The sequence below is a fragment of the Aspergillus costaricaensis genome (genome assembly GCF_003184835.1).
Source record: "Aspergillus costaricaensis CBS 115574 unplaced genomic scaffold BO79scaffold_25, whole genome shotgun sequence".
In the NCBI taxonomy this organism is placed as follows: Eukaryota; Fungi; Ascomycota; class Eurotiomycetes; order Eurotiales; family Aspergillaceae; genus Aspergillus; species Aspergillus costaricensis.
In genome coordinates this window covers 508,837-528,752 of record NW_020291825.1, presented here as the reverse complement: position 1 = coordinate 528,752, position 19,916 = coordinate 508,837, and the positions used below count along the sequence as shown (strand labels likewise).

At 51.7% G+C, this 19,916-nt stretch overlaps 6 protein-coding genes across 6 annotated transcripts; 2 read left to right on the top strand and 4 right to left on the bottom strand.

Annotated features, from left to right (window-relative positions):
* Nucleotides 1-65: 65 nt before the first annotated feature.
* On the bottom strand, nucleotides 66-5,177 carry bck1 (putative MAP kinase kinase kinase (Bck1)). The gene is made up of 2 exons (XM_025689140.1): nucleotides 334-5,177; nucleotides 66-281 (listed from the first exon to the last, which is right to left on the bottom strand). Exons 1-2 carry the CDS (start codon nucleotides 5,061-5,063, stop codon nucleotides 164-166), a joined length of 4,848 nt encoding a protein of 1,615 aa, XP_025537407.1. The 5' UTR covers nucleotides 5,064-5,177; the 3' UTR covers nucleotides 66-163.
* A 1,118-nt stretch (nucleotides 5,178-6,295) lies between these two features.
* BO79DRAFT_210355 (alpha-keto acid decarboxylase family protein) lies at nucleotides 6,296-8,787 on the bottom strand. The gene is made up of 5 exons (XM_025682786.1): nucleotides 8,556-8,787; nucleotides 8,411-8,491; nucleotides 7,102-8,329; nucleotides 6,838-7,045; nucleotides 6,296-6,773 (listed from the first exon to the last, which is right to left on the bottom strand). Exons 1-5 carry the CDS (start codon nucleotides 8,662-8,664, stop codon nucleotides 6,690-6,692), a joined length of 1,710 nt encoding a protein of 569 aa, XP_025537406.1. The 5' UTR covers nucleotides 8,665-8,787; the 3' UTR covers nucleotides 6,296-6,689.
* A 554-nt stretch (nucleotides 8,788-9,341) lies between these two features.
* On the top strand, nucleotides 9,342-10,908 carry BO79DRAFT_210354 (THUMP domain-containing protein). The gene is made up of 6 exons (XM_025682785.1): nucleotides 9,342-9,574; nucleotides 9,675-9,809; nucleotides 9,921-10,086; nucleotides 10,151-10,365; nucleotides 10,422-10,562; nucleotides 10,631-10,908. Exons 1-6 carry the CDS (start codon nucleotides 9,533-9,535, stop codon nucleotides 10,751-10,753), a joined length of 822 nt encoding a protein of 273 aa, XP_025537405.1. The 5' UTR covers nucleotides 9,342-9,532; the 3' UTR covers nucleotides 10,754-10,908.
* Nucleotides 10,909-11,380: 472 nt separating this feature from the next.
* Nucleotides 11,381-12,266, bottom strand: BO79DRAFT_246932 (uncharacterized protein; the record flags this gene model as incomplete). Its single annotated transcript, XM_025685606.1, has 3 exons — nucleotides 11,846-12,266; nucleotides 11,739-11,805; nucleotides 11,381-11,656 (listed from the first exon to the last, which is right to left on the bottom strand). Exons 1-3 carry the CDS (start codon nucleotides 11,869-11,871, stop codon nucleotides 11,381-11,383), a joined length of 369 nt encoding a protein of 122 aa, XP_025537404.1. The 5' UTR covers nucleotides 11,872-12,266.
* On the top strand, nucleotides 11,752-17,298 carry BO79DRAFT_199274 (uncharacterized protein). The gene is made up of 9 exons (XM_025681408.1): nucleotides 11,752-12,791; nucleotides 12,860-12,994; nucleotides 13,789-13,891; nucleotides 13,979-14,318; nucleotides 14,379-15,950; nucleotides 15,998-16,553; nucleotides 16,609-16,730; nucleotides 16,779-17,060; nucleotides 17,108-17,298. The coding sequence occupies exons 1-9, from the start codon at nucleotides 11,938-11,940 to the stop codon at nucleotides 17,131-17,133; spliced, it is 3,990 nt and encodes a 1,329-aa protein (XP_025537403.1). The 5' UTR covers nucleotides 11,752-11,937; the 3' UTR covers nucleotides 17,134-17,298.
* Nucleotides 17,299-18,349: 1,051 nt separating this feature from the next.
* Nucleotides 18,350-19,789, bottom strand: asf1 (nucleosome assembly factor ASF1). Its single transcript, XM_025679935.1, has 4 exons — nucleotides 19,444-19,789; nucleotides 19,352-19,391; nucleotides 18,983-19,291; nucleotides 18,350-18,927 (listed from the first exon to the last, which is right to left on the bottom strand). The coding sequence occupies exons 1-4, from the start codon at nucleotides 19,550-19,552 to the stop codon at nucleotides 18,522-18,524; spliced, it is 864 nt and encodes a 287-aa protein (XP_025537402.1). The 5' UTR covers nucleotides 19,553-19,789; the 3' UTR covers nucleotides 18,350-18,521.
* Nucleotides 19,790-19,916: the final 127 nt, after the last annotated feature.

The following is a 19,916-nucleotide window of genomic DNA, read 5'->3' as shown; positions in this document are numbered from 1 at the left end:
CAGCCCAATTCCTTCAAACAAACTATGCCACACCGAATGCGAAATGCTGCCGATTTTGGGTATGATGCAGGGGAGAGGAAACAAAATGCATAGTCGAAACGCTGGAAGAGAGTGATGCTTGGAAATACGATAATACTGAACATCGTGCTAGGTGGGTGGGGCTTTACAGGACGTGGCGGATTTTGGCGTAGAGCTCGGTATCCAAGAAATTGTACTTCGGGTCGGGTTCGCAGAAGGGATGGGTTAGGAGAGTCTCAGCAGTCGGCCGATCACGCGAGTCCCTATAACATGTTAGTCTGGCGGAAAATGGATCTAGAAGACAATGCCACTTACACTGTGAAGCAGTCGTACATAAAGGCGAGCGCTGCTGGTGTGATGTTCATGGAAACATCTTCAGGGATCGGAGGGGCTTGACTCAAACTACCCAGCTTGAAGATCGCACCAATAGCTTCTTCCTTGCTCCACGGCCGGCGTCCAGCAAACATCTCCAATACCACACATCCCAGAGACCAGATGTCCACCTTGGCGCTGTACCCTTGTCCTTGGGACTGGATGACCTCTGGCGCCATCCAGAAGACCGAGCCCTGCATGGAGTTGGTCGAATCGTTTCCGTAGATGTTGTCTGTCTTCTTGGAAATTCCGAAGTCGGAGATCTTGCACGTTCCGTCCAGGTCCAGGAGAATATTGTCGGCTTTCAGGTCGCGATGGAGAATTCCCTGGTTGTGAAGATATGCCAGCCCGCTCAGGGTCTGATGTGTCAGAGACTTGACCACGCTCTCCTCAAATTTGCCATGCTTGCGAAGACAACTGCCGATAGAGCCACCAGAAATATATTCGAGATAGATCGAGATGGAGAATTCGCCTCGCTCGCAACCGAGGTATTGCACAATATTAGGATGCTCGAGATGTTGCATGGTATCAATTTCCTGGTCCATCGCTGCGACCATCTCCTTGATGCGGTCCTTGTCTGTGCCGGCAATCCGAGGATTGACCTCCACTTGCTTCACAGCCAAGACCTCACCATTGTCGGCGTTCATGCCAAGGTATACGCGGCCATAAGTTCCCTTGCCGATGAGCTGACCACGGATGATGCGGAAAGTGGGCTGTCTTTGAGGGATATTTCCCGCAGGCGCCTGGTTCTGGGGGATAGGGTCCAGCTGGCTAAGGCGGCTGCCACGCTTCGGACTGATTTGCATAATCTTGGCGCCGAACATCTTCGTGCTCTTGCGGCGCAAAATATCACCTGATCTTTGATTGCCGGTATTGGCTGTCACACTCCGATTCCTACTAGCTTGATTGGCACCTTTTGCCACTTCTCGAATCGATTTCATGCGTGTGAGTCCACCGCCCGAGCGACTGACGTTCCGCCGAGCAACGACTCCTGGATCCTGAGGCTTGATGGTTGGCTCGCTAGACCCAAGGGTATTTTCGCTTGGGGGCGCAGGTGTATGTGGTGTGGGGTGTGATACAGCTTCTGGTTTATCTTTGGGAATTATGTCGTTGTCGGTTGCAACCTTAGATGCCGGGGATGAAGGGGGTGACATGCCCTGCCCGTCAAGGTAAGGGGTATCAAGGTCAATGTCCGGGAAGAAGTCATCGAGGTGATCGATAACGCCCTCTACTGGAGGTCTGCTTGCCCACAGGTCTCCTTGGGCAAAGGAATCCCTGCGAGGTGGCTTCTCTTCCTCCGGCGAAGCAGTCATGTCAAGGAAGGACGGGTTCCTGTTGCCTGATTCCCCGCTTGAACTGGCGAAAGTTTCGCGGGTAGCACTCGGGGATCTGAAGCTGACGGATAGTCCTTTCCGTAGCCTATTCTCAGTGTTCAGCGTGAGAGACGGTTTCCCGGCTCGCCTTTGCGACTCAGGCGAGACGGACACTGGCGGGTTTTCTTTAACCGGGGTCTTGGTACTCGCGATGGGAATGGCGAAAAGACCATCATCGGAGTCCTCGTCGGAGTCTTCCTGGGGCTGCTGTGGCACCGGCGACCCTTGGAAAGAAACCTTGGTCTCCTCAAAGTCAAATTCGGGTCCAAATGACTTGCGAGACTGCAAAGTCGGTTTTGGTTCTTGAGGAGTCGCAGAGCCAGGTTGTGCCGGAGACTGACTCGAATGCACTGTCGGCGTTGTTTGGTTATCTTGCTCCGATGATAGCGGTCCTTTGAACTCCTGACTGGCGGCAGGTGGCGTGGGGACTGATGGAGACGGGGTTCCAATGGCGCTGGTCATCCTACCAACACTAGCCAATACTGCTCCGAGACCATGAGTACCATGTGGCTGCGCGGTAGTCTGTATGCGGGGCCGCTCAACATCCTTCTTCCTTAGTGAGTTGACTTTGGTGAGTGTGCTTGACTCGTGAGGCGCAGTGGGAGGCTTGCGAAGTGGCACAAGGGGCTCAGACTTCTTGTCTTCGTAAGGAGACGTGCGAGGCTGATCAAAATCAATAACGCCTTCACGGCGGTAACCAGTTTCACCGTAGACATCCTTTCTCGGCTGTGGCATCGGTGGGACCTTTGAGATGCGATAGGCCCTCTGTTTCCGCTCAACCTCACGCATATGTTCTTCGTGACGAGCTAACAAGTCTGCCTTCTCGGCATCAGTAGGCAGTCCTGCTTCGGCGCCACCATCGACTGGGGACGTTGTGATTGATGGTTGCGAGGCTGGCGGTAGCTTGGAACTGGGAGCTTTGAGCTGCTGCCGTGAAGACACTTGAGGAGACGTAGGCTTGGCTGGGTTGTGAGGAGATATCCTGCTGAGAGCTTCATCGTCAAGCGGCTTCCTGTGCAACTGGTGAGCAGATGTGGGCGAGGCTGTGCCCTTCTCTGGGATCGAAAGCCCCAAGCCGTAGTGAGTGGAGCTGTTCACACCCAATTGCATATGGGGCCCTCGTACAAACAATTTCAATGAGCCAACCGTGTCTGACTTTGTCCGCCGACACAAAGCCAGGCTAGTGTCATTCAACGGCTCATCGTGTTCAGTCTGCCCGGGCTCCGTCATGAAGATCTGCGCCCCAGTCCAATCAGCGATTCCAAGGCTTTGACAAATGGCAGAACGCAGTGTCTCCACAGAGTCCATCTCGGTTATGTCGACCAAGCGATAGTTCCATCCGTCCAAAGTCACAAAAGTCCACTTTTTGCTTTTTTGCATTGGCTTGTTACCTCGCAACGTCAATCGTTCGTGGTCCGACATGGATGAAGATGATGGCCGCTCGCCGCCCAGCGACAACTCACTGGTGCTGAAATTTGGCCTATTATAAGGCAGCTGCGAGCTGTTCTGGCGCATGTTCACTGGACTGGTGGGAGACTCCAAGAACGGCTCCTCTGGAGACGGGTGGTTGGAATCGCCTGCCTTGGAACGTTTCTTGAAGAAGCCCAAAAGCCCATTACGGTGGTCTTTGGGGTATGAAGACGGGGTTTCTCCACCAGAATGACGATTGCTTGACTCCTGGGGCGAAGGACGGATCCCGCCGTCTTGCCTGATGGATTCATAATACCGGCGACCAGTCGTCGAATCCGAACTGTTGCCGCGTGAGTGCTCGAACTTGACGCCTAGATCTCCCGTGGATGACGAGGGGCCTGTGTGTGCAAGAGTAGCATGCTGCGCTGCTGGACTGCCACTCTTGGGACTGTCCTCGTAGGATCTAATAGGTATCTGAAATGTTCCGCCATCGCTGGACATCGAAGGGCTCTGCCTGTGATGCTCGCCGCCAATGCTAGACAAAACAGCTCGCGAATAGTCCGATCGGGACCACATTGTATTAGCTTCGCTCGGAGCAAGCTCGGAAGATGCATGATCATGGGTGGTGGGTATGGGTGTTGTAAAAGAACGCATCTGAACGCTCTGTCTTTGTCCATATGCGGGCTGTGGGGCCTTGAGATTAGGGCTGTTCGTGATATTCCCTGTAGGACCCGCGGACCTGGGCTCGTAAGTTAATTTCGGCGAAGCATCAGGCGCGCCATCGTGGGCGCTCATGGGGTGAGAATCGCGTCGCTTTTGAATAGAGATCTCGGTATCATAAGTACCGTCATCATGGATCTTCTTGATCAAGCGGCGCATACGTTTTCCCTCTTCCCGTTCACGGATTTGATCCCAGGGAGTGCCGCTTGCTTCGCACACTTTTGCAAGATGAGGATAGACCACCTGGTGCATCTTGCCCAGATTAGGGCGGCCATTTGACCCATGACCTAGCTCAAGGAAGTCGGCACCTTGAATTTCCAAGGACCTGAATGTTTCCTGCCAGTCCGTGGAGAATCCATTATTCGCAAGCCATTGGAGGACACGATCGAGAGGCCACTGGACTGAGGCCTCATTTGGCGACATACCTCCAAACAATGTATTGTGGTTATGGCGATGACTGCCCGATGTGGTCAGTTCCGAAGATGGCGCAGATGCCTGTTGTAGCGAGTTTTGCAGGTTCGTGGCAGAGTAGTTGACTGAAGCCATATCATGAGCACCATCATTGACAGCTAGGGAGGAAGGTAGATTGCGAGTCGTTGAAGGGGTGGCAGGGACATTGGCATCCCGTTTATACGGAGAAGAGTCGGTGGCCGGATAGTCGTAGGCTTGGGTGGATGGGTTCCGCTGTCTGTCGCTGGGCTGCATTGTCCCCGCACCGTCGTACGTGGGGTTCGAGTGTACGTCAAAGGGTGGAATCCCGACCCCCGGCCCAAAAGTACCAGCTTGAGGAACGTAAGTCGCAGACGTCCGAGTTTCAGCGGAGGGAATCGACAAAGCTGCAGGACGCCCGTATGGAGATTGATTCGCAGGGACCATAGGGGGAGGCGGAGGAGGTGGAAGATACCCTTGTGAGAGTGCCTGCCGTGCCCAGCTCTGCTGCTGCCACCCAAGTGTATTCTGATGTTGCAGTTGGGGATTGGTAAGCTTGGAGGTGCCATATGCTGTCCCTGGCGGTGGTCCCGGGGGCGGCGGAAGCATAACGCCCTGCGACTGAGTAGGAGGATAACGAGGCGGTGGCGGTGGTAAAGGTATTATGTGCGATTGGGAGGGTTGTGTCGCCGACGAAGGCGGGGGTACGGGGATGTACTGCTGCGGCCGTTGACCGTCCATATTGGCGATGTCTGCGACGTCTCCAATGGATCGATGCAAGGAGGCGGATGTCGGAGTCTAATGAGCAGACAAGTTGTCCTGGGAACCCAATAAGGTTCTGCTCTCATATACCTCACGGGGCTGCGCAATCAAACTTGTCCCTGAAGTGGGGATTGATAGACCATGAAAGCTTAGGACCCAAGGCAATCCCACATTGTCAGAGCTAGAACAAGCCACACGACGCAACCGATGATGCCCCTCGGTCCGAGCAGCACTTGGAGCGGTACTTTCAGCGACCAGGATGGAAGAGCAGGCAATCGACCCTTCTCGAAGCACGTCAATCAAGCGCAAATAGCGTCCAGATCGGAGCGAACGACAGTACGTAAGCAGGAGCGGAGGGAGCAGAGGGACGGCATCAGCTTTTTCCACCTGATCGGGGAATGGACGGGGGGTGGGAAGGAGGAGGCTGGAGACCGGAGAGGTCACACGCAAGTCGAGCTGCAGACGCAAACTGTAGCGAAAGGAACAAGTTGGGCGTTCTTCAGAGGGGTGTGTCAAATCCTTAAAGATAGCTGGATCTCCTAAAGTAAGTCAAATGGTCCGGAAAAGATTGCGGCAATCAGCCCCTAATAGTCGGGACAAGTCCAGTCCCCTCTAGCTTGATACTAGTCGAAGGGGAGAGAGGGGAGAGGAGGGGGGGGGGGGAAATGATGCGGCGGAAGGCTCAACGGGGAAGCTAAGACATACCATTAGCAAAACCGCTGGGGATTCGACCGCACGGTGGATTAGTGGCAGGTGGCGGCAAATTAGCAGTCCACCGTATAGATTAATTAGGTGTTTCGTCAAGGGAAAGGGACAGAGGCCTGCTCGCCAGATTCATATGGGGTAGATACTTTGAATGAGAAAGTAATCTAACCTGTCGCCGTGTGTTGCGGCCCGCCCAGGGAAATCCTGAGGAGCTTTGATGCGCTGGCCGCCTTAGCGCCTGCGACTTGTCTGTCCTTCCCGTCGATCACGTGGTGGCCTCTCCCCGATAAGCTGCCCAAACAAAATCAGTCCCTTTTTCTCGCTGTCTCTCCCCTTTTCCGTCACCTTTCCATGGGCTTCTTAGTTCCACCCAAGTGAAAGGTGGGCCAACCCTTCCATTCCACTCTGACAGTTGTTGCCCCTGTATGTAGTGTTCAGCCCTAGAGAACTACTCATCTCACCCCTTTTCCTACTTGATTCCTCCTCAATTGGGCTGGTTCGTACTCAGGCTCACTAACTACATTTGTACTACTGTCCGTTGCCATTTGTGTTTATCTATCTGCTTGCCATTCCTCCCCAACTTTGGACTGTCTCACACGGCACGTTGGATGGCTGGCTGACTATCAAGCTAGTTCCACTATGTTTTCCCTTGGCATTAGGAAGGTATGATAAGCACTAGACTCCCTAAACGCACCCCCCAAGACCCCAAATTGCAAGTACGGAAAGGGCACGTGCGCATACAACTTGACTGGAATTCATTAGATTTCGTATTCTGCAATTACACTACCGCTTCAGAGTCATGTCTGTTCCTCTCCAGGAGTGACAGGTCAAGTGAAAGAAAGGGGAGAAAAGCATTAACAGGAAGAAGCGAGGTTGCCTCAAGGCCCTGGGGATCCTCCGTTACTTGTTTCTGGTGGCCGCCGCCTCAGCCGTGATTTTCAACGCGGCGGGAGCATCATCACGGGGCATGTGAAGCTCCACCAACTGTGCCGTCTTGGTTAGCACTCTCCTGGACAGGATTGAAATGCTAGGGCAATGTATTACTTACTTGCAAGTGTGGCGCAGAAGCAAATTCCTGGTTTGCAAATAGCTGCCTCAGCTCATCCCGTGTCTTTACTTTGTAGCCTGTGTACTTGTCCTTGGCTCCAAAGGCCCGGGGCAGACCCTCAATATCCCACGGCTGGATGTCATTGTAGCTTTCGTCCCATCCGTGGATGTACCGCTCAATGGTGTATCCGTTATTGCAAATGACGAAGCTTGATTCAGTCAGTACTGTTACAACCTGGATCTTATCACCGTAGGGAACACTCACATAATGGGGTTGAGATTGTTTCGAATCATGGTGCTCAGTTCCTGCACGGTGAGCTGAAGACTTCCGTCACCAACGAACAGAACAGTCCGACGATTGCCCAATTCCTTCGCCGCCAGTGCAGCACCCTGACACGCCCCAACCGAGTAACCAATGCTACCCCACAGAACCTGGCTAATGGCCGTGACATTTGCCGGGAATCGGGTTTCCCAGATGCCAAAGTTGGCAGTGCCCGTCTCGGTGATAACAATATCATTCTCCTTCAGCCACTGACCAACATTGGGCCAAAGCCAGTCGTGCGTGATCTCCTGATTGCTCGAAGTTTTCTCGCTCTCAGGAAGCGTGTTGGAGAGATGCGGGACTGGCGCGGCGTTGACAGCACCCATCCTCTGGATGACTTTGCGCAAAACTCCCTTCATGTTGATCTCTGGATATTCAGAGTATCGCACACGCACATAAGTGCTGTGGAAATCAATGGTGTTGAGCTGTCCGATGTGGTACGAGAATCCGCTGGTGTTGAAGTCCGACTTGATAGCACCGATGCTCAGAATAAGATCGGAAGACTCGACTTGCTCACGAACACCCGCGTTCGATCCAGTGCCAGCATACACACCGCCGTAGTTCGGACGGGTCTCATCTACTGCTCCCTTGCCCATCGGAGCCACGAAAGTAGGCAGGCCGGAAGCCTCCATCAAGTCATGAACTTCATCAAGGACCCGATGACGGATGGCACAAGCATCCACCAGGATAACGGGTTTCTTCGCAGCATGCAAGTACTTCAGAACGACGTCCACCACATAATCTTCCTTCTCAGGGTCATTTGTCGGTAGAGAAAGATCCAGCGGTTTGTCGAGGCGGTCACCTTCAATCTGCTTGGTAATCATGTCGGTGGGGAGACTGATGTAGACGGGTCGACTACGAATCCAGCATTCACGGATGGCGTTGTCGATAAGCGTTGCAGCCTCCAGTGTCTCGTTCAACCGACCGAGGGTACAGGAGATGCCTGCACTCATCTTCGCAAACACATTGAAGTCGCCGTTTCCCAAGGTGTGGTGCAGCAACATGCCATCCTTCTGAGACTTGGTGTTGGGCTGACCCACGATATGAACAATTGGCACGAACTCGGAGTACGAACCAGCGATGGCATTGAGCGCTGAAAGCTCACCCACGCCGAAGGTGGTAATCAGGGCACCGATTCCGTTGACTCGAGCATAGCCGTCGGCGGCATATCCTGTAGGTTGTCTACGTTAGTTATGACAATGATTGCCACCAAGGTGGTACAATTCCAACAGTAGGATTGGTTCGGGCATACCGGCGTTGAGTTCATTGCAATTGCCCACCCAATGGAGGCCACACTTTGGCAGATAGTCTAAGGCTGCGAGGTTGTAGTCGCCTAGTATAATTCATGATGGTTAGCGGGATCAAGCACTCCCGAAATCCCCCAAAGTGAGTCGCACCTGGAACGCCATGCACAGAGCGAACGCCAACCTCGTGCAAACGACGGAAGAGGTACTCCGCAACCGTGATGGGCTTCCGAAGATCCCGGGTAGCGATATCGGTCGCCATCACGATGAATTGAACAGTGTGAGAAGATGGGGGTTGATAAAGCTAGTATGGAAAGAAGCGCGAGAAGTAGTGGATGTGTCTGAGAAGATGATATTTACTATGTGTTGAGGAGTGACAGAGTATTAATAGGTGCCTCAGACTGTCACAACCAGGGAGTCTGGAACCCAGTGTGGCCGTACGTCATGAATGAAATGGGCACGCGTGATGTCATGCTGTAGAGGTGGAACTCGAGACAAAAATAGTGTCACCGAACTACAATACTCACGCAAACAGCCACACCATGCGACGGTGAATGGCAGCGGGATCTCCGGGATCATTCCTACTGGATGATTATTTGATGCTTTGCGTGAATTCCAGATCTCCGACCATGATGGCATGGATGGGGTGGTTTGATCGTATATTGCTGTCAAATAAGCTATGGCGGATCCCTGGAAGAGATGCTGCGGAAGCAGCGATAAACTGATAACAGCAGGTGCACTAGTTTTCAAAAGCAAGCAAGTCAATCCGGCCGAAACCACTTTGCAGTAAGAACGCAGCAAGTAACCGGCCGTCACTCCACCAAGTGGGATGATGATCGCCCGCTTTGCCGCTATTCCTTTTGTGGAATTTTAAACCCCCCCGCGCCATGCCTACCCTTATCTGTTGGGAACTCTCGTGTCACCAGTAGTGCATCTAGAATTTCTAGGACCAGCTTAATCTCACCACTAAGCTTGAATCTTCCCTGTCAACTCGGACAACCGGGCAACGTGCGTGCACCTCCTGCGGTCAATTCCCCTCCCCACTTGCACACGCACAAATCCCGTACCGGCATCCCATCTCGTTCACCGCGCATTAACATCTGTCGATGGCTGGATCAGGGAAGAGAGCCATGCCTGAGAGGAAATCCGTTCAGCCTGCTAAGAAGAGAAAGGTTCGCCCCATCTGATGTTCTGTGGCATGTTGACCACAAACATCTCCCCATTGGCTTTTCCGCATCTAGTGTAATTGATATCTAATATGTGGCGGCACAGGGAGGTGGCCAATGGCAGAAACACCAACAAGGCAACAAGTCGGGCATTGAGGGAGGCGACTGGGGAGTTTTCGTGTCGTGCGACTTGGGAAAGGAAGGAAAGTGTATGGCAGAGGTAGTGGATGTTTTCTCGCAGGTTAGTAGCATGAAGGGCAGACTTTACGCATAGAAGGAAACCCACGGTATCTGGCAGATTGATGCGATCTAATATGCTCCTCCATCTGACTTATCTTGTTTTCTTCTCCAGAGTGTGGAGTCATCCAGCAGTGACAGTCATGGAGACAAGCCCGACTCGGATGAGGAGGATGACGATGATGACATCGAGGCCCTAATCAGAAAAGAGGTCGAAGGACTGAAGCCCAGCGCGAGCAAGTCGCGCCCGTTTCATGCTATCAGAATGGACTTGCCGTGTCGTGCGTTACCCTCATTTTCCTCCTTAAAAACGATCTAAGTTGGAAAGACACTAATATGTTTCAGTGTTGTTCGTGCGATTTGACAAATCCATCAATCCAGAGGAAATGGTACATAAACTTTGCTTAGACGCAGCTGCCAACCCTGAAAAGAAGCGATCTCGATACATCCAACGCATGACACCTGCAATTTCCGTTCGCAAAACTCTCAGTGTCGACCTGGAGTCTTTTGCACGGGAAGTCCTCAAACCGCATTTCCATTCCGGGGGGCCTCCCAAGAAGGTGAGTCTCGCTAAGGCCTAGACGGTCATGAAATTTCATTGACCAGAAAATTTCAGTACGCAATTCGACCTGTTGTGCGAAGCAACAAGAAGTTCAATCGCGACATAGTCATCAAGACTGTTGCAGATGTCGTGGGGCCCGAGCATCCTGTTGATCTCAAGAACTATGATTTGATCATCCTCGTCACCGTTATCCAGGTCAGTTCTCTACGGCCGTGGCTTCTATGCCACTCATTCAGAACCCATTACTGACAATAAACTATCAGAATGTCATTGGCATGAGTGTTGCCGGGAGCGACTACGATCGGTTAAAGAAGTATAACCTGGCCGAGTTATACAGTCCAGCAGCTACGTCAGAGGCAGAGGCCGCTAAATCTACGAAGGACTAACCCCACATTCTCCCCGAGTAATTTTTGGGCGAACAATTGGCGTCGGGCAAATCTTGAATAAGTGGCGAAGTGTGATCGCCTCATCAGCTCCACGAAGACAAAAGCTAGAAATGTGTATATACAAAGTTCGCGATATCCTAACAACTGAATTGCCCTCTCTTCCGGATTTCCCCTCTATGAGCCACACGAACTTTAGAGCCGACACATGATGCGTAAAAACCGGCATTTTAGTTCGAAAAGGTGTAATAAAGAGATAAGAGGCTATGGCAAGGGGAAGCATAGTTCATCTAATCCCCGCTCGAGGGACGGTCCGGCTGCCAATAGCCTGATCGGAGGCCAAACAGAACAGGGTTGTGCCCAAAGTTACCCAAGAAGCACAAAATACATAAGGCGGCACAAGCCGCCTACCTTCTGCGAACATTGTGCGAATGGTAACCAAATAGCAGGTAAGGTATATCATCGTAGGAGCAGTACTACTTTATTCTATGCATAGAGAATGGAAACTAAATAGATTGAGTCCGCTGCAACATCGGCATTCGATCCGGCCGATACAACCGGGGAGATGCGCATTCGGCAAGGCCCGCCTGTGATTGGCCCGGCGTGGATGCACCCTGCATGGCGCCTTTCTCAGAGCGGGAGCCTTAGGCGAGCTGCGTCTCCATGGATCACAACTCTTTCCTTCACTTCCTGGCCAATACTCCAATGATGCTTCTTGGGGTCTTCTTTCTCCAATTTAAACAGTGGGGATCCCGGACGGATGTCCCCTTCAGTAAGGGGCTTCGGATATGGATCTTCCGCTTCGCTTAATGTTTTCAAATAAGGGATATGCTCCTTGTCCTCGGTACGGGGTCCCTCCATCATCTGACGCTCAGAAACGAGATCGATCGACTGGTTTCCCTGTTCCTAGTATCACTTAGCTGTTGCTGCTTTGTGGGTTAGACAATCTATTACCTTCCTTGTTCGATTGCAGTAACCTGCGTCTTACCTCTGTTCCATGTCCGGGCCCCATTTGTATCCCCGGGTTGCGGCCGCCTGGTCTTTCTCCCCGATGACTGCAGTAAAGATTTGCTCGCTCGGGTTATATTTGCTTACTTTCCCCCAGCAATATGGATCATCATAATTATATCTTGTACTAGTAGCGAGCATGCGAGCGCTGAAGCAGAAGAGCTGAAGTGTTGCGCGAAATGTCGCCTTCTTTATCTTCTATCTTAGTTCCTGACCTTGAACCTTCTTATACTCTCGGCTCCATCCTTCAACGCCACTTTCCTTCTTCGGTGCAAGTCAAAGGAGTCTATCCGCTCAAGGGCCACCTACATTCAATCAGTCGTCTCGTCCTATCGAATGGGGTCCAACTGCTTCTGAAGTGTTCTCCAGGGTCGACAACACCTCTCTTACGACGAGAACAGCTTCTACTTGAGACTGAAGCCCGTGCTCACTCCATCCTGGTTCAACAGGAAACTCCATATATTCCATCTTTCCTGCATTATGGTCTTCATGGGGGACCCTTGGGCTCTGCCTTTTTAGTAAGACACTATATCAACGGGGCGACACTGCAGGAGCTGGAAGCCGCGCTTACCATGCAAGAGCGGGATGATCTCAACCGAGCCTTGGGGTCATTAGCCCGTGAGATCGGACAGAATTTCTCCAGCTCCTTCGGCTCACTAGACCAGGTAGCCTGTGGATCGGGGAAGCAGTCCTGGCGAGAAGCGTTCGTGACTCTGCTAGAAGGCATTCTTCGGGATTCCGAAGACGCCTTTGTTCATCTGCCATATGCAGAGATTCGGAACCAAGTTCGTCGGCTGTCTCCTGCGCTCGAGGAAATCACGTCACCGCAACTAGTGATTGTTGGGTTAGGCCGGCCGTCGCAGGTGGTGCTGAATCCGGGGTCGAAGAAGCTCGCAGGGCTACTAGGGCTTGAGAATACTCTCTGGGGCGATGTGCACATGGCAGAGATCTTCGAGGCGCCGTCTCCGGCTGTGTTGGAGGGCTTTGGTACTCGACTGAAGGCAAATAAGGCCCAGGTGGCCCGTCAATTACTGTATGTGATCTCTAGAAGAGACTGCAGAAGGTGGTATATAGTCTGTGTGCTGACCGTCGACCTCCTAGGTATGCCTGCTATCGTGCTGTGCACCAGGTTACGATACACTACTACCGCGATCAGGGAATGGCCGCTGAGATCGATGCTAGGAGACGACTAACGTCGATATTAGCTGAAATGGCCTCGGTAGACGGAGTTTGCACGTTATGTTAAAATTGCGATATCCAGGGACATTGATGTATCCTGGAAGATTATATAGATGGATCTGAGACACAAATTAGTTGGCTCGATCGGCCGGGCCGATCTGCAGCCAGACTTTGGGGGTCTCAAGAATGGGAAAGGTCCTTAGTGCTACATCGCAGTGTTCGATCATAGGCCTACATGATGATTACGACTTTGAACGGTTGCGGAGAAATCATATGAAAACGAAAGTCAATAGTGCAATGCAAGATTTGGTCATGTCGGCATGGAAGCTGTCTTGGCGATGATTTGTTGCTGCCTACGAAGTTTGACGAAGTCCTCGTTTGGAAGTTAATTTCCACCCAGATGAGAGATTTGGTTCCTGAGAAAATACGAACTCATTCTGTACTGGAACCATACGAAGAGTTTTATTGGAAAACATAGTAAAGTAGAGCCCTACACACAATTGAGTAGTAGGAGAGAAAAATTGATCATCATTGTAATCTTCAACAAGCGCGAGCCAGCAAGGGATCCCCATTTGAATCCCGCGGCGGGCGGGGCACCACGCACTAAGCTGGACTAGTCAATCACCTTCAAAGGTCAGTCAGCCTTAATGGCGTCAACCGTTTGGGTGGATTTCCGCGGTTGTCATTGAAACAACCACTTCTTCCTCCTCCTCTTGCTCCTCTGCCGCGGGGTGTCGTCGCAGCTTTATTTTTATTGTCATTTTATGATTTAACTAGCTTTTATAATCTGTCTCTCGAGCGACTTCTCATCTTCCTTGCCCTCTTTCTCCTCTCCAACCCCATCCCTTGAGTTCCGTATCCGCCAGAATGGCGCATTTTCTGCGGGGAAAGCAGGCCGGCATTCAAAAGGACTTCTCCGAGAACTTGTCGCCGGACTTGTTCGCCCTCGATGATGTATATAACTAAGCAAACCCCTGAATTTACCTTACTCGATCCTGTCTCACGCATTGTATACTAATCTTTTGCTGTTGCTGCTCATAGTTCGCTCGGTGCGGTATAAACTCCCAGATCAGTGCGATCGCGTACGATCCCGTCCAGTCGCTCCTCGCCGTCGGAACAAGCGACACACAATTCGGCCATGGTCAGATTTACGTCTTCGGTCAACGACGAGTAGCGGTGGTGTTCTCGCTACCGCGGAAGGCGTCTGCCAAGTTCATTCAGTTCTGCGCCGATAAGCTCGTCAGTGTCGACTCGAAAAGTGAAATCAGCATCTTCTCCTTGGAAACTAGACAGACGCTTGTCTCGTATGCTCCGCCGAGTCATGCGAGCGCTCTACTGACCGACCCGAGTCTCGATTATGCTTTTATTGGGTTGCAGAACGGTATGGAGTATATTGGATTGGATTGTGATGTTTCTCGTACTGACAAGATGTCTTGACTAGGTGATATCATTGCCTACGATCTGGATCGTGAAACTTTGACGCCGTTCCGTGTGCCAAACTTGTGGGCTCAGCGCAATGCCCGTGTTCGCCTTTGTCCTGTTCTTAGTCTCTCCTTTTCGCCTCGGGATATTGGGAAGATCTTGGTGGGATACCCGGAAGGTGCTGTAACGTTTTCCTTCAAGCAGAATGTTGCTCAAAAGTATTTTGAATATGAGGTCCCACCCGGTGCTCTGGGAGGAAATGGTGATGTTCCTGCGTCGGAAATGCGCCGGCCTCGACTGACTAGGGCCCTCTGGCACCCGAACGGTATTTTCGTGTTGACGGTGCATGACGATAATAGCTTGGTTTTCTGGGACTCGAAGGACGGCCGCAAAATCATGGCGAGATCTATCAATACCCCCAACGTTGACCAGCCGGGAGTAAGCCCCGAACGACCCCAGTCGGCTACCGGGCTCAAGGACCCAATTACCAACATCGCATGGTGTGTGAAAGACAACGGAGATGACAGTGGACTATTGATCGCTGGCGGTCGACCGAAAGCTGAAGCCAACAAAGGGCTGACTTTCATCGACCTGGGACCAACCCCTAATTACCAGACTTCCTCGTGGGCAATGATCGCAAAGTACTTTGAGACCCCGAAACGCACCGCAATCCTACCTACTCCCCCCGGTGCGGAGGTGGTCGACTTCTGCCCCATCCCTCGTAGTACTCCATACTATGGCGGCGCCCATGACCCCATCGCATTGCTCGCCCTCTTATCCTCAGGAGAAGTCATCACGATGAGCTTCCCTAGTGGTCATCCCATTACTCCGACAAACATGCTCCATCCTTACCTTAGTTTCGTGCATCCCTTCGTGAACAAGGTCACCCTGACGTCAGTCGATCGTTCTGCCTGGCTGGGTTTGAAGGAGAAAAGATCACAGGGACCTAAGTTTTTGCTCGGAGGGGCGGAGGTAAGGAAGCCGTTAAAGCGCTTCGAAGATCGTAATGTTCTTACGACGGCTCATGCCGATGGCACTATTCGCATCTGGGATGCTGGTGTTGATGACGAGATCGAAAACGGGGACGTCGTTCAAGTGGACCTGGCCCGAGCTGTTGGCCGTGTCGGAAACGTAGAGGTGACCGAGATGTCTTTTGGAGGCTCAACGGGTGAGCTCTCAGTCGGCTTGCGCACCGGCGAGCTTGTCGTCTTCCGATGGGGAAACAACCAGAGCTTTGGTCGTGAAGAGGCTCCAGGTGCCAACGAAGGGCCTGGAAAATTGACCAAGATCACTCACAGAGTCGACCCTGGACTGAAGACGGGTGTCCTTCCACTGACACTCCTGAACATGCAGCAAGGCCCAGTGACTGCTTTGAAGCATAGTCAAGTGGGCTTTGTCGCTGTTGGATTCGAAGGTGGTAGTCTAGCAATCCTGGATTTGCGCGGGCCCGCAATCATCCACACAGCTCACTTTTCTGAGCTGTTCAAGGTGAACAAGCGAGGCAGTATCTTCAATAAGCGCAGCTCTGAGAGCCCGGCTCCTGAATGGCCCACCAGCATTGAGTTTGGTGTGCTGACTCTTGAGGGTGAAGGTGAGATTACTAGTCTATGTGATGTAGATAGTACTGACATCTCGCAGATTATTCCAGTATTTGCTGCTTCGTGGGTACTAACAGAGGCAACCTGGCCACATTCAAGATTCTGCCAGGGGAGGGTGGGCGCTACTGTGCTCAATTTGTCGGCACAAGCTTGCTGGATGACAAGGTTATCAACATCATTCCCGTCAACGCAGACGACGGCGGACTTGCATTGGCTACCCCCAATTCTGTTGGAGGTTTGAGAAACGGTGTTCGCGTTCATGGTGTCGTCGTCGCGGTGACTGTTTCCGGGTGCAGAATCTTTAAGCCAGCAACTTCCAAGGGTGCCCATAGGTCCTGGGATGACTACCTTTGCGATTCCGCCGCGGTTGTCAAGACCGAGGCTCGCGGATACAGTCTGGTTGGCCTTTTTGGAGACGGATACACGCGAGCTTTTTCGATCCCTGGTCTGAAAGAGATTGGCGCCAGCCCAATCAATCAAATCGCTGACATGAGACGCCTCTCGGATGCCACGATCTCCTCCAACGGCACTGTCATGGTCTGGACCAGTCCTTCTGAAGTGGGCTTATTCAGCGTTTGGGGAGGAGGACACGCGCTGTACGCAACTCCTATTATCTTAACCAAGGGCTGTGAATACTAACAGACTATATAGACGCCAGTCCGAAGACCAGCTCTACAACCCGCAGGCTGTTATGCCCCCACGACCCACGATCACCAACATCCAGTGGATCTCAGGAACTCAATACGTTTCCCCAGCCGATATGGACATTCTCAGTACGTATACTCCCCTAACTAGCCTACCAAGCGACTGACCCATAAAAGTCGGCGGTCCCGACCGGCCACCATCCAAGCGCATGCAGGAGCAGATGCGCCTAGACGAAGAGGAGCGCCGCAAAGCATTCCGGGAAGGCAGAACCCCGACAAACAAATCGTCGAGCAGCCAGGAAGGATACTTGTCCTACATGTCGCGCCAAGTGCAGGAACGCACCGAACGACTCAACTTTGCCGGCGATAGCATGGATCGGCTGGAAGAGAGCAGCAGCAACTGGGCTCGCGACGTGAACAAGTTTGTCAGTAACCAGAAGAAGAAGGCAGTTCTTGGCGGTAAGTATCTCTCCTCTTTTTCAGAGAATACGCTAATGGGTTTATAGCACTCGGCTCAAAGTTCGGCTTCTAGATGCGTACTACAGTGACATGAAGAAAAAGACTAAGAAGCGTTCAGCATCAGTGGCTGAGTACATTAGACTCATTCCTACCATACCATTACCATACCATACCCATGCTTTTGTTGGCGTTTTTGAGTGCTATTTCTATGCTGAATAAAGTGTTTCCTTAATTCTCGGATTCAATCGAGCTTCTTCGGATCTTCAAACCGTAAACGTAATGTAAAGACCCTGTGCAGAGAGCAGATCTCTATCTGTCCACACGGTAGAAACATGGTACTTGGAATCCAACTCACCGCAACTCAACACCACTGGGATGAACTTACCCGGGCAATCATGATGTCGGAATAAAGTACAGTCCTAGATAGTAGTCTTGGTTAAAACCTACCTTCTCGACCCTCAATGATCAAGAGTATATGTGCATACATTATCAACTCTCTATTCCCACAGACAGCCATAGTAACACTCCCCACAACATACGATGGCCCTCCACCAAATGAAGGAAAGAAAGAAAGAAAGAAAGAAAGAAAGAAACCTTACGCAAGCGCAAGGACCGCTCTTACTCCCCCTTACCATAGCAAGCATCGGTCGGCAAGTTAAAGGGAGCAACCAAGAGATAAGTAAGTAGGAAGGATGCTTCACTTTCCTTACTTCAATCCTTTCTCACCTACTTTTCGGGCGACTAGATATACTCTGTCTTCACCGCAGACTTTTTAACCTAACATCTTTCAAGTAGAAGAATATATTCAAAGGATATTGGGCTGTCATTCTGACGAATGATATCAAGGATCGTTATGCTGATCGCTATAGTACCAAGTACTTACTGACTATTGTAAAGCTCAATAACACATTGTATTCCGTATTGTCATCATGAGAGTGAATTGGGCCAGAATGGAACAATAAAGAGTTGCTGAGTGGTGAAGTTACACAGCAGAAAAGGCGGGAATTAATATCATTCGATATAGGACAAGTTTTGTATGATGTATGTATGCATTGTAGATCAATGCCATAATGCAGGCTACTTGGTTGTTTGGATTTTACCCTGTTGGGAATTTGCTTTTGGCCTTGCGTTGGTTCTTCCCAGTGTAGTAATGTACACTGTTAGGGATGCATGCAGTTGCCATGGTAGTTTTGATTCTTCAGATTGCCCTTGCATTTGATGCGGTGAGGAATGTGGAGGGGTAAGATAGTAGTGAAAGAAGGAAAGAGGAAATCAAATCAAGTATGTGCATTTTTTCGAATTATGTTGGTTTGGCTGGTCGGGTCTATGTCATAAAGCTAAATACTTGCAGGGATATGATAGATGATATGTTGTCATGAAACACGTTGCAACCCAATCGTAAAATCATTCGACAGATAGGAATAAAGAAACGTAGTATAACTTCGAGGCTCTTCAGTTGCTTTAGTGCACCATCAGCTCGGGCTGTTGTTGATGGGCCGCGGGATTGTTGTTACTGGCGCCTCCGGCGGATTCATCCTTCTGCTCGGTATCATCGCCCATCTCGACGTCCTCATCGCCATCGTCGCCCTCTTCCTCGTCGAGCTCCTCCTCATCTTCGTCGCTCTCATCTTCGATATCCTCGGACTCGGCGTCCGAGATGTCTTCCTCCTCTTCCTCCTTGGCGGCAGGGCCCTCGGTACCCTCCATCTCTTGATCTTCGGTCTTGGGCTCCAAATCGTTGAGCTCCTTGAAAAGGGCTGCTTCCAGCTCTGCTTCCTCTGCACCGTAGGCAGCACTGTCGTCGCCCTCCTGGTCGGCTTCGGGCTGGTCCGGCGGGTATTCAGCGGGGGCAGATTCCTCCGAGTCCCTAGGCGGTAGCAGTTAGTATCGTATGGCAAAGAAAATCCAAACAGGCCACTCACCACTTGATGGCAAAGCGGGTTACTCTGGGCTTCTCAGCAAGGATATTCCGACGGATGCGTTCGATGATTGGCCGAGCCGGCGGCTGCTCCATGAGCTCCTCGGAATCGTATTCATTGTTTACATAGTAGCCAACACGGACGAATTCTCTGCCGTCGTAGCTGCAAGTGAGAAGAATCACGGTGACTCCCAGAATTTCGGAAGTAGGGATGCGCTTGAGGTCTGGGGGGTCGGCCTCGAAGATGAATTTGTTGACACCGACGGGGATCGGTCCCACCAGCAGGGAGTCGAGTTCCTGGTCATATTCGGAGCTAGAGAAGAAGGTCGTTAGCAGGTAGATTGGATTTTATCTCGGTCTAGGTCCAACTTACGATGTCGCCGAACCGACATAGGTGAGCTTCCACTCCAGATCTGGAAACTCATTAGCGACGGCCAATTAACGGGAGCGGGGTTCACAGCGTACCTTTCTGCAGCTGTTCGAGACATTCGAACGTGATCTCGAATTGATAGGGGTCGAGGAAAGAGGCAGGGTTATTGACGATTTTCACGCCAAGAAGAGAAACGACCGACATAGCGATGGAGGGGCGGTAGTGGAGCGAGCTGCTTGATGGAGTAATATGGAGGGATAGAGGGGGAGGCAAAGGATGGTGTGGTAGACCAGAGGTGTTAGGTGTGGAGAAGGATGATGAAGGGAGGAGTGAGGCAAAGAGGTTGTGGAGGTATATAAGAGGTATGAAAAGGGAGGAGGGAAGAGAGAAGAGAGAAGAGAGAAGAGAGAAGAGCAGACGATCTCTTTTTGGTAACTGAATGGGGATGCAGCGGCCAGCAGTAATTAAACATGCGGCAGGAAGATCGACGACGCGCCGCGTGTTTCTGCGCCCAAGTTCGCGCCCACCGCCTAAGTCACGTGCTCGAGCACCGGTCGGGCAAAGCAAA